This window comes from Pseudophryne corroboree, chromosome 7 (assembly GCF_028390025.1).
Source record: "Pseudophryne corroboree isolate aPseCor3 chromosome 7, aPseCor3.hap2, whole genome shotgun sequence".
NCBI classification, from domain to species: domain Eukaryota; kingdom Metazoa; phylum Chordata; class Amphibia; order Anura; family Myobatrachidae; genus Pseudophryne; species Pseudophryne corroboree.
In genome coordinates, this window is record NC_086450.1 from 120,203,228 (window position 1) to 120,216,099 (window position 12,872).

Genomic DNA, 12,872 nt, shown 5'->3' on the forward strand with positions numbered 1-12,872 from the left:
TTCTCCCAAACTGGATCCAATGGTAAATGTACTGGTTGGTAGACAGAGGCATTTGTTTCATATGCAGATCCCTTTTAAATAGGTTCCTAGTCAAAACAATATTTCTCATTCTCCCTTCACATCTGCATGGCCTCCTCACCTCATAATGACCATTATATCCTCGCATATTTATCCCTCTGACAAATCCATTTTCAGTAGACATTATGAGAGTGGGGCACAAATAAGTGGAAGAGAATGACTGATATTATTTTGGCTGGGGAACCCCTTTACTCCTGAAATACACCTGAATGGCATACTGTAATTCTCAATAGCTAATAAAAGGTGCAATTTTGGAACAGGTATATCCTTTTTTGTCACATCATGGAACTCCACAAAAATGGTCTTCTCTACTGAACTTAGTGCCTCTGTGAAGGGAATGGCAAAGGTACCTCATGGCCTATAAAATCGCTAGAGATGCAATGTTTGTCTACCATAATATGCAGTGATTTGCACAGTTGAAGACTGCGGCTGCCCATCATTGAGGATTAAATCAAGTAGAAAACGTTATGGTGATATAAGAATCAATCCCATTTCATCACGTATTAAGAGTATTATGGTATATTTAACCATATACTTTAAAACTTAGATGCCTTATATTTGTAAGAAGCATGTAAATACTCTGCATATAGTTACTGCCAGTAAAATATGTCTCATTTTACCTACACTTAATGTTTCAGCATTTATGGTTTTGGCAAATCAAATATGTATCTGGGTTAATCTGCTGGCAAACATCTCCCAGCTGCTTAGATCAGTGCTAACAAATCCAAAGATGAGCAAATAACTTATTGAACATTTATAAATTGATACATTTAGAACATTTGTGATTTTCTCAGAGCACATATTTAATTGATTACTTAGCTATTTGGAGGCATTCCATTAATCCAAGCACTGGGATGTTTGAACTTTGGTGGTCATTCCGAGTTGTTCGCTCGTTGCCGATTTTCGCTATGCTGCGATTTGCTGCTAAATGCGCATGCGCATGGTACGCAGCGCACATGCGCTTAGTTATTTAACTAAAAACTTAGCAGTTTTGCTGTTGTTCGTGCAGCGCTTTTCAGTCGCACTGCTGATCGGTGAGTGATTGACAGGAAAGGGGCGTTTCTGGGTGGTAACTGAGCATTTTTCAGGAATGTGCTAAAAAACGCAGGCGTGTCAGGCAAAAACGCAGGAGTGGCTGAAGAAACGGGGGGAGTGGCTGGACGAACGCAGGGCGTGTTTGTGACGTTAAACCAGGAACTAAATGGACTGAGGTGATCGCAATCTAGGAGTAGGTCTGGAGCTACTCAGAAACTGCAAGGAATTATTTATTAGCAGTTCTGCCTTTCTTTCGTTTGCTATTCTGCTATGCTAAGATACACTCCCAGAGGGCGGCGACCTAGCGTTTGCAATGCTGCTAAAAGCAGCTAGCGAGCGAACAACTCGGAATGAGGGCCCTTGAACGCAATCATTACATCATTTCAATGACTTGGGAGATGTATAAAAGATTGGAGAGAGATAAAGTACCATTCCGCTCATAACTGTCATATTTCAAACACAGCGGCATATGTGCTAAGTTGGAAAGTATTAAGGTGGAGAGAGAAAAGTACCACCTAATCAGCTCCTGTCATTTTTCAAACACAGCCTGTAACATGGTAGTTAGGAGCTGGTTGGTACTTCATCTCTCTCTACTTTATTACTCTCCAGTTCTTAGTACATCTCCCCCTGTCTGTAAAATGAGAGCTAGGATGTGATTGTCTGGTACATAATACGTAATCTCTCTCTGAGCTTTCATACATCTCCCTGTAAGACATTTGGGGACGTTTCCACAATATAGGACAATGGGATTTTAGAATAATCAGGTTCACTTCCTTTTGAATTTGCTCATCTTTACTGTTGACAACATTCATTTTCAGTTTAAATAATGGAGCCGTTATGATCACAAGAACTGCATCGTTCATTCACTAAGTAGACTGTACTTATTAAAAAGGAAAACATAAGACAACATACAAGGTTCTATCTTACTAAAGTGCATTATTTTATGTTCTGTACCACACTTTTAGAGCTGGATTCAATTACACGTGATCTGACGTTGGCATGTCATATTGTGCATCTTCTGGCCAGTTACAGTAGGATTATACTGCTCATACCTCCATAGACTCAATAAGATTCAATGCGTGGCTTGCAGCTAATTGAATCTGACTTGGGGTACTTACTTCCTGAGAGCACAAAAACTAAAATGCAAATCTTATATTCTGGCACATTATCAAAATGTTGGCCAATAATTATATTTCTTAATATTTAGTCTTGAGTATAGCAAGATAAATGTGTTTTACTAGATATCCTTTAACTATAAGTGTTCTGGGTCAAAAAATCATAAATTTTGCAGCATTTAATGAAGTAGGGAAGTTGGGCTCTGCCCGAAGCGTCCTAAGGATGCTGCAGGCAGCTCCATAGGCTGCAGATGCTTTCCCGGAGCTTAGCACCCTACAATCCACATGTGGTGCAGGGATGGTGCCACTTCTAGGGCTCTATGCACTGTGCAACAGCACCTCTCCCACACTCCTAGTTATTGCCCTTGTGCCATGGTCTAGATGCAGAATTTTGGCCGCCCCTAACACATGCTTATCAAGATGGCAAAATGCTTCTAGCTCGGCTACCCCTGGGTGTATATTGTCATTTCAGATCTATAACTTATGTGGTGCTGAATCTATTTGCAAAGTAGACATATATAAATGTACAGTACAGTATATATGTATATGTGTTTGAGTGCCATTTCAGTTCCTCACCTTAAGCTATCTTCATGTTGTCATATGCACAGCTCATAACCCTTCATAAATCATATTTGTATTATATGCAGAGATTCTATGAAATTATATCTATTTTGAGTAAAACAGATATATAATAGATTTATTAACAACATAGTGACAAATTAACCTTTCTTGCCTAAAGTGAAATCTATAATATACATTGTTGCCTCTGTATTGGATTATTGAGCAATGCCTTAATTTCAGGGAACTACCACAGAGACTGAGATGAGGAAGAGAAAGTCAAGCTGTTATCAGGTATCTATGGATCTGTTAGAAGATCCCACAGTGATGAGGCAGAGAGCCCTGAGTGTTGCCAGTATATTGACGAACACAATGGAAGGTAAGCTACATTTAATTAATGTGCCTTTGTTATTTACACACAGTGGAGGCAGCCAATTTGTGAGCAGAATTAACCTACATGAGAATGCATCCTATCAATGATGAAGGATCCAGTGACATCACTGACGTATGAAGTGGACACAACCGTCTTCTCTGCGGATCTAATACTCATGGAATGTCGCATTCTCATGAAATTGGTCCACAAAATGGCTCTTTCTATGTGTTTGGCCAACAAGTGCACTTTAAACCATATTCACAATTAGCAATATGTTTGAACCATGTGAAATGAGATTGAATAATGCCTGATGCCTTTTTGTTTCCTTCTCAGAACTTGAGGAGTCCAGACAGAAGTGTCCACCTTGTTGGTACAAATTTGCAAACACCTTTTTAATCTGGGATTGTAGCGAATCTTGGCTGAACATAAAGCATGTTGTAAAATTAGTTGTGATGGATCCTTTTGTGGACCTTGCTATTACAATCTGCATTGTTTTAAACACGCTGTTTATGGCTATGGAGCATTACCCAATGACTGAAGAATTTAACTACGTTCTCAGTGCTGGTAACCTGGTAAGTTGATCACCCACTTGACTGGTGGAATATTGTTTGTATTATTTTGCAAAAATATGTTACACTCTCTCTACACAGCACATAAGACACACACACAGAGACATGCAGGTGACAATCCTGCCTATAGTCTATGAAGCACACTTTTCTCATTTTGCCCTAGCAGGTATGTAGAGACCTATGCACCCAGTCTCTTTTAATTCTGACACCCCGTGGGTGAGGTAAAGACTACAGAAAGTATTCAAGCCACGTGGGTTCTATAACATCATTATTTGTCAGTGTTGACTTCAGGACAACGCATGCTCATTAAAACATCTCCTCATATATCTAATAGGGATGCAGCAGCTGGATCATGACACTGCAGAAACAAAATGAAAATGCCTCCATATAATCACGTGGAGCTCTAGGGGGTAGATTTATCAGACCTTCTAAAGAGGAGAAGTGGAGATGTTGCCATATAAATCAAAATATAGCTATCATTTATCTTGTAAATTCTATAACATAGGTTCTCAAACTCTGTCCTCGGGACCCCAAACAGTTCATGTTTTCCAGGTCTCCTCACAGAATCACAAGTGAAATAATTTGCTTCACCTATGGATCTTTTAAAAGTGTACGTGAGAAATTAATACACCTGTGTGCCTGCTGGTTGACCTGGAAAACGTGAACTGTTTGGGGTCCTGAGGACCGAGTTTGAGAGCCACTGTTCTATAAAGTGATAGCTAGAATCTAATTGGCTGCTATGTGCAATTTCTCCACCTGTTTTCTTTAAAAGGTTTGCTTCATTTCCCTCCATGGAAGAGATAACATACTGTAGAGCACTATTGAAAGTTCTACAGTGTGTGGATTGGCTCTCATGTTCAGGTAACAAGGAGCTAATATAAGGAAGTGTTTCCAAATCTCAAGTCACACTAACAGTCCAGGTTTTAAGGATATCTATGCTTGAGCACAGATGGTTAAAATAACAGGTACTAATTAAGTCACCTATACTCAAGTATGGCAATCCTTAAAACCTGGAGCGTTAGTGTGGTTTGAGGACTGAGTTTCAGAAACACAGCTGTAGAGTGTGGACATGTGTGATTGTGCAAGGGGTTCTCCAAAGATGGAGCACCCTTTTACCATAAAGGGTGGGATATACTATGCATCACATCATGAATGTGATACATACATAACTTATGGGGTACATGCCAAAATTAATAGTTCTGGTATATACCTAGAATTGCGATTAAAATCTCCCAAAAAGGGCTGTGCGAAGGTAGGGCTTCCGGAATTATGACCCAGGAGTTATGACGTGCACCGTAGGGAATGCTGGGAGGAATCCAATTGGACCCCTCTTAGTTAGGAATGCGAAAAGTAGCCCAAAGACTTCTATTGGGCAACAACATCTAAAGATGGCATTCCCCACTATTCCAAGCTCCAGAAAGTATAGCATTACGGAGCTTGGTACATATGGAAATGTGTCCAAACTCAGAAAATTACAGTTTTCATATTTTTGCCCACATTTTCCTTTTAGTACATCCTGCTCAAAATAATCAACTGACCCAGGGTCTCTCATTTTCTTTTTCTCTTACTTTAATTATGCTGTCTGAGAAGTTAAACCTTATCTTTCCTAATCTTAAAAAATGATCTCAGCTAAAATAGCTGCTAGGTCATTCCTACAGATTTCTGCTTTTTTCCAATATTGTAGAGATGCAAACACAACACTATGAGAGTGTCCTTCTTAGCTGGTTACAGATGGAGCAAGATAACAGAGCAGCTGTGGGGGAGTGAGTGGGTAGAACTTTTTATTCTGATAATCTGCCCACTAGTAATAATGTTTTAGTCCATAAGAGCAAACTAATCTCTGATAGCTCCCACTCAAATGTAGATCACTAATACAAAATAGGCTATGCCCATATGTTTTACTTAACATTTACAGAATAATAAAGTAAAAGTAAACTAATTATGAACAACAATTTTTCATTTAAATGTTTACCATGGTTCTGCACAAATGGCATCATAGGGGGTCACTCCGAGTTGATCGCTCGCTAGCTACTTTTAATAGCCGTGCAAATGCATAGTCGCCGCCCACGGGGGAGTGTATTTTCGCTTTGCAAGAGTGCGAACGACTGTGCAGCTGAGCTAAGCAAAAACATTTTGTGCAGTTTCTGAGTAGCTCTGGACTTACTCAGCGCTTGCGATCACGTCAGTCTTTTTGGTGCCGGAATTGACGTCAGACACCCGCCCTGCAAACGACCGAACACGCCTGCGTTTTCCCTACCACTCCCAGAGAACGGTCAGTTGACACCCATAAATGCCCTCTTTCTGTCAATCTCCTTGCGATCGGCTGTGCGAATGGATTCTTTGCTAGATCCATTGCACAGCAACAATGCTCTTTGTACCCGTACGATGTGCGTGCGCATTGCACGGCGTGCGCATGCGCAGTTTTGCCATTTTTTTACCTAATCGCTGCGATGCAAAAATCGGCAGCAAGCGATCAACTCGGAATGACCCCATAGTGTTCAGAAAGCTATAGTTAGCACAGTGCAATGCAGTGAGTGCAGTCTTTAGATGGCTGTAAAATGTTGATTGGGTTGAATGACAATTTAGGTAAACAAATTTCACAGAGCTGGTTGTCTATGTGAATCTGGGTACATCCACGGAGAATTTGGTAAAAACCAAAACAAAACTATATTAATAATTCTGCACATGTGAAGCAAACCTTAGGGGGAATTCAGTTAGCCGCAGTAAATTTTTTCACAAGAAAACCAAACAGGTTTTTCACGATTTTTTACCCAATGTGTTTTTATTCGGGTATGAACGCCCATTTTTTTATGGAAAAATGTACTTATTGCTATACAAAAACACAGGATCCAGGATAAGTTCCTATGTTTCAGAGATCGCAGTCGCGAAAATACTGCACTTTTCGCAGATTTGTTTCTCCTGCCTCCTGGCATGTGAAACAAAATCCCAGTTAATGACCCCTACTGCATTGGCATCAATTTAATTACCAGGGATCAAGTAGCCGCGGCTAAATTAATTTTCCCCTTAGTATTGATGGACAATACAGTAAAAGATAATTGTCAATACAGTGTAAGTTAAGTGTCGCAAACTAGCTGCCTTCATTGTGCGTATATGAAAGGTCAACTTTAATTCATGTATGAATTGTGTACTGTAATTTTAGAATTTACTGTACAAATACCACTGTGAAGCCCCATCTGCTGATGTAATTCAGGTGCATCACTATACTGTTCTCTCCTGGAGTAAAGCAGGCACATAGCCTACCCTTGCTGCCCAGGAAGCATCTTACAATTCAGCCAGTTCTGGAAGCTAAGAAAAATGCATGTGGGGGTGCATTTTGCAGTAGTGGTTAGACAAAAATGTATTCCACATCAGCATGGCCCCACGTAGTTGAAACATTTAACATATAACACTTAAGATGTATTTTCGTAATTAAAATCATTATGCAGGGTACAACAAATTAATTGAACAATTTATGCTACTTATATTGGACCTCTGCATTAAATCTTATGAAAAATCAAAACTATATTATTTCTAAAATGTGCTGAATATGTTATGTTGGACTACTTGTTGCCCCACGGCCTGCAGCTGCTGGTTATGATGTCACGCAGCTGCTGCGGGCCACTCCACACAGTCCGGCTGCACCTGCGTTGGCTGGACCACACCCACAAAACGGTGGCCAAACGCCGCCATTCCATCCCCTCCCGCCCATTTACCACCTCTGCCTGTCAATAAGGCAGAGGCGATCGCAGCCCCGCTACGGCCTTCGGCCGTCTGCCATGTGCCGGCGCACTACGGCACCGGCGGATGCGCAGTGGGTACACGTTCACTCGGCTGCGATAAAAAGCAGCGAGCGAACGGGTCAGAATGACCCCCATGGTTTTGCCCAGAATTGCTGCTGCGATAAACTCTGAATTAGGCCCTGTATTAGTAAATCTGATACAGAGTTGAACGTATACCCATTTGAGGAGTGTAGCTTGCGTGAATTTGGGATGCACATGCTTTGTCAATGAGCTCACACAAGTCCAGGCAATACAGAGACATACACATTTGGATTGCATGCACACTTTTTACCAATGAGGCGGACTGGGGTTGTAGTGGAGCATTTTTCATATTGGAAAAGTCCTGCTTGGAGGAGTCTCTCTTGAACCTGGTATTGCATCGGCGCAAGTGCACAGAAATTACATTGACATATAACAGGCCAGATGACACTTAAAGTGGTTGCAGCACAAGATGACTACAACTCTGCATACAAGGGAATATACATGTTTTATCTGTGCTGAGCAAAGGACATCCAATTTGCTTCCAGCTCTGCATCAAGCCTAAAGCTGGATACACACCGGAGCGATAGCAGCCCAGTATGCTGAAGCAGAATGACATATGGGCCAGATTGTTCAGTGTGAATGGCCAACCTTAGTTGCATGCAATATCGCCTGCAGGGATGACCGGGTGATATTGCATGCGGCGCCAAGCAAGGTAATGAAGGACGGAATGAGGATCATTCTGTCCTTCATTACATCGTTCTTCTGTGTACCGTGGTAAACATATGTCAGTCTGTTGGCCACCATATCATCCGGGCACACATCGCTCAAGTGTGTTCCCAGTTTAAGAGGTAGATTTACTAAAGCTTCTAAAACAGACAAGTGGTGGTGTAGCCCATATCAACCAATAGGATACTGTCTATCGATTTTTAGAATGCAACTAATTGTAGAATGCAACTTTTGTAGAAAAGAGAGATAAGCAAGGCCTTTATTTAATTTCAGAACAACGTCTTTAAACTAGCATACAAACAATATAAACATGACTAGCTATATACATCTGAGTGAGGAGAGAGAGAGAGAGAGAGAGAGAGAGGGGGGGGACATTTTGAAGACATCTTTCCCTGTTTATCTGGGATACATTCTGTACATAATTAATCATAGAGCATCATGTTTACATTTATAATGCTGACACTGTTACTGTATAGTGCTTTAAATAACATAACAACGGTGTCGGACTCTGTATTGTCCCGCCAATATGATGCTTTCGACATATTTACCGTTAACAGCAAGAAGATTGTCAAATCTAAGTATTTCCTGTACATCTAGGAAACTGCAGTAGTGCAGCCCTGTATATTTCTGGACACCTGAAACTGTATTATTGGTACTATAATTGATATATCATATTATACCATATAAATTATTTTTTTTTTTACTTTTATTTATTATGTATCAGTAAAAGTGAGGTTTAATTCCTTCATTTATTTGGAAAATAATCAATAATGTAAATTTCTTTATAACTAAACAACTAGAAGTTGTAACAGAACCAGTATAGTATCAGTATGGAATTATTTAAATAGCAATGAATACTTAAAAATACATCCAAAAGATGAGTTCTTTCATCTAAGTGTAAAATAAATGTATGACCGCTTAGGGTAAACATAAGGCTATTCTAAGAAGCAATTAACGGAGTGTTCTTAGCAAAGATAAGTAATTGGGTAAACTAGAGGAGTCTTTTGGTCTCTATCTGCCGTCACGCTGATCTCATGAAAGTAAGAAAAAGAAAGGTATTTTTTAGATAGCTGAAATGAATGATGTTAAAAGAGAACATTGGCCTTTATGGCTCCTGAAAGCATGGGATGCTGAGTAGAAAGTGTGCCTCTCTGGTAGCAATTACAGATGTGTTAGACCTGAAATGAGAAAAGAGACAAAGTAAACAGAAGTAGAAATTGTTCTTTAGTTTCCAGATTCTCTAAAAACAGTGAGACTTAGCCATGAACTTTTCACATGTTTTTCAAAAAAATTTAAGTAATGGAAGTTGGAACTACTTATCATTGCTCAAGTGCAAGAGATACCATGTATGTGGATAACAATTCATCAAGCTCCGAAAACTGATTTATTTTGGACCTTGACCATGGGTACTGAAGCCATCTTCAGATGTTATTAACGGTCAAAGCCCGACCTCTGCCTATTACAAGGAGTTTCAGATTGCGAAGAGGGATCTGACCGGATTGCGTAGAGGGATTTATCCTGATCCCTCTGATGTGCCTCTCAGTGTGCATGTGTGACCAAATTACTGACACTTTTACAGGTACCAGAACCATAATTTTCATAACGTCTTAATATTTATTTATTAATAAATAAATAGGCCACTTTATGTGTTGCCCTACTTTTTTAAATCAAAATTCAGTCAGGATATATTTGATTGAATTGAACCTAATTTGTTTGGATATGCTGCAAAATATGGTTTTGTGGAAATGCTTGAAAATCTTTAACCATTTGCATGTTCAATCAAATTTCACGAGCTCGATGGGCAGAAGTTATTCATAGGACAGTATCCAATAGATTAGAAGTTTGAAGCCCATTGTCACAGTACATGGTCCGCTGCTCACGTTCAAGGATTGCATTCATTCAAATAAGTTTTTTTTCACTTTTTAAAAACAAAAACACTACATATTTTTAATTAATAATTTTATTTTTTTCTTAAATCAAACTTCGAACACAGTGTTTGTTAAAGATTTAAAATAAAATTTCAGTACCAATATGATACAAATGTAATAAAGATTGCTTTGAAAAGAGAAAAACATAATGTACAAGATGTATGAACTGTGTCATTAGCACACTGAATTTAGATAATACACCAGGGCTTTTCATGTTCTAGATAAAACTGCACACATCCACAGATAATTGGAATTTATTAGAGGTAAATCAGACTAACAAGATATATTTCCATTCACTGTAGGTTTTTACTGGAATCTTTACAGCGGAAATGGTTTTTAAGCTGATTGCCCTAGATCCATACTATTATTTTCAAGAAGGTTGGAATATTTTTGATGGTATCATCGTGAGCCTCAGTTTGATGGAGTTGGGTCTTGCTAATGTGGAAGGATTATCAGTGCTTAGATCATTTAGACTGGTAAGAAGAGCGTTCTATATAGTAGGTGTCCTGGTAATACAGTAGTTCTGTTGCATACAGGATTTTTTTGCATCTCCTCAACAAACTTTCTCTCGCTTTTACTTTACATATTAAATACATCAACACATTGATATTCACAATTTATATGATTTCCAAGTAAAATATCTCTTGACAACTGTCCTTGTTTTGCAATTGCCAGTTCTACCCACTTATTTACTGCACAGCGGTTAGCATGTACCTGCTGGGAGTTCGTTTAAACAGTCAGTCACAAACATAAGAAAGAGGGGCAGTGCTGTGAAATGTTTCTTTGTAATGATAGAAATATTTTCGTGGAAAGACCTAATAATCTTCAGCTGATTTAGTATACCATTTAATGTTTTGATAAAATGTATAAATTCATGTTTATTTTTTAGCTCCGTGTCTTCAAGTTGGCAAAATCATGGCCAACACTCAATATGCTGATCAAGATCATTGGTAATTCCGTGGGAGCTTTGGGAAACTTGACCTTGGTGTTGGCCATTATCGTGTTTATCTTTGCTGTGGTCGGCATGCAGCTATTTGGTAAAAGCTACAAGGAATGTGTCTGTAAAATTTCTGAAGACTGCGAACTTCCCCGCTGGCACATGAATGACTTCTTCCATTCATTCCTGATTGTTTTCCGAGTGCTGTGTGGAGAATGGATCGAGACCATGTGGGACTGTATGGAGGTGGCCGGACAATCTATGTGCCTCTTGGTGTTCATGTTAGTCATGGTGATCGGGAATCTTGTAGTAAGTATAGAACAACTAACTTAGAATTTCAGGAAAATTGAGCCGTGATTAAAAAAAAAAATACATGTACAATTACTTATTCAGGCGGGATGTAGTTGGAATCCGGCGGTCGGAATCCCGATGGTCAAAATACCGACACCAGAATCCCGACCACCACAATAATGGCAACACCGCAACAGCTATTCTCACTCCTGGGTGTCCACAACACCCATGGGGCAGGAATAGAACCAGTGACGAGTGAAGCGAGCCACCAAGCCCACAGCATAGTGAGCGTAGCAAGCCCGCAAGGGGCTTCATTCAGCTTGCCCCCCAGCCAGCATTCTGACGGTCGGGATTCTGGTGTCTGTATTTTGACCGCCGGGATTCCAGCTGCCGGGATCCCATACCCAACCCATTCAGGCACTGTGAGATATTGGATTCTTTTTAAAATCTACATGTAATTCTAATTTGAGGTTCTATTGTAGAAATCTACCCAATTAGTGAAATAAAATCTGCAGTTGCTGTCTACAAAGAGCTCAGTAAACTGCGCACATAGCCTTATACCTGAAAGGTAATTATACATATATAATATACAGTATATATAGGGAGAGTTACAGATACTCAGCTCCCCAGCGGTCCAGGCGGTAAAACTGATCCCAGTGCGAGTAATGAAAATGATTGCAATTGACAGTGATCATTAAATTGCTGCGCCGTAGTTAGGTTCCCAATGACAGCCAAACTGTATAAATACTGTAATAATAGTAACATAATATTAGATGAAACAACATTTCTTGATAGAAATCATATATCCATATTATAGACTGCCTGTTTTGCTTCTTATAGAAAGAGTATTAATGTGTTTTGTTTTCTCCAAATGACCTTTTTATAGTAGATTGCCTGTTTTATATACACTGTCATATTATGTTGTTTTGTATTCTACTTCTTCTTTCTTTATTCTTAAATACAAAAAAGTATTTACAATCCTTTCCTCTGTTTTTTTATGCTACCATATTGATTTTATATATATATATATATATACATATATACAGTATATATATATATATATATATATAAATATATATATATGTTATAGCATTGTTTAATTCATTATTCTTTTAATTACTATATTTTAAGCTAAAGTTGGGTAACCCCTTTCTTCATAGGTTCATAGGCAACTGTAGCAAGACTTTTGTAATATAAATAATATAATGTAGTGTATGTAACATATATTACCACTCTCTTCCCTCAAAGATAGCCATAAAAACTAGTAATATTGTTTATTTGGAATAATCCTAAAGAATTTATAAAGTATGCATGTACAGATGAGTCCTCTTAAATCTTAATTCCCGGAGTAGTGTAGCGGGAGTGTACACTCTCCCACTATATACTATAGAGAAAGACTGTATGCAGCCGCAGGCAGTGGGGAAGTGAAGCTCCTGCTGCCCTAAGCAGGGAAGGGGGCCTGGCGGGGGTTAGTGCATGGGTAACAGGGATCTATGCTCAC

At 39.2% G+C, this 12,872-nt stretch overlaps 1 protein-coding gene across 4 annotated transcripts in view; it reads left to right on the plus strand.

Moving 5' to 3' along the window:
- Positions 1 to 12,872, plus strand: part of LOC134944756 (sodium channel protein type 2 subunit alpha-like) — a 423,313-nt gene that overhangs the window by 337,620 nt on the left and 72,821 nt on the right. For all 4 annotated transcript variants that reach the window (XM_063933594.1, XM_063933593.1, XM_063933595.1 and 1 more), the window contains exons 14-17: positions 3,030 to 3,165; positions 3,493 to 3,731; positions 10,446 to 10,619; positions 11,033 to 11,389. In XM_063933594.1, the coding sequence (XP_063789664.1) occupies positions 3,030 to 3,165; positions 3,493 to 3,731; positions 10,446 to 10,619; positions 11,033 to 11,389 (906 nt within the window). The remainder of the gene's footprint in view (positions 1 to 3,029; positions 3,166 to 3,492; positions 3,732 to 10,445; positions 10,620 to 11,032; positions 11,390 to 12,872) is intronic.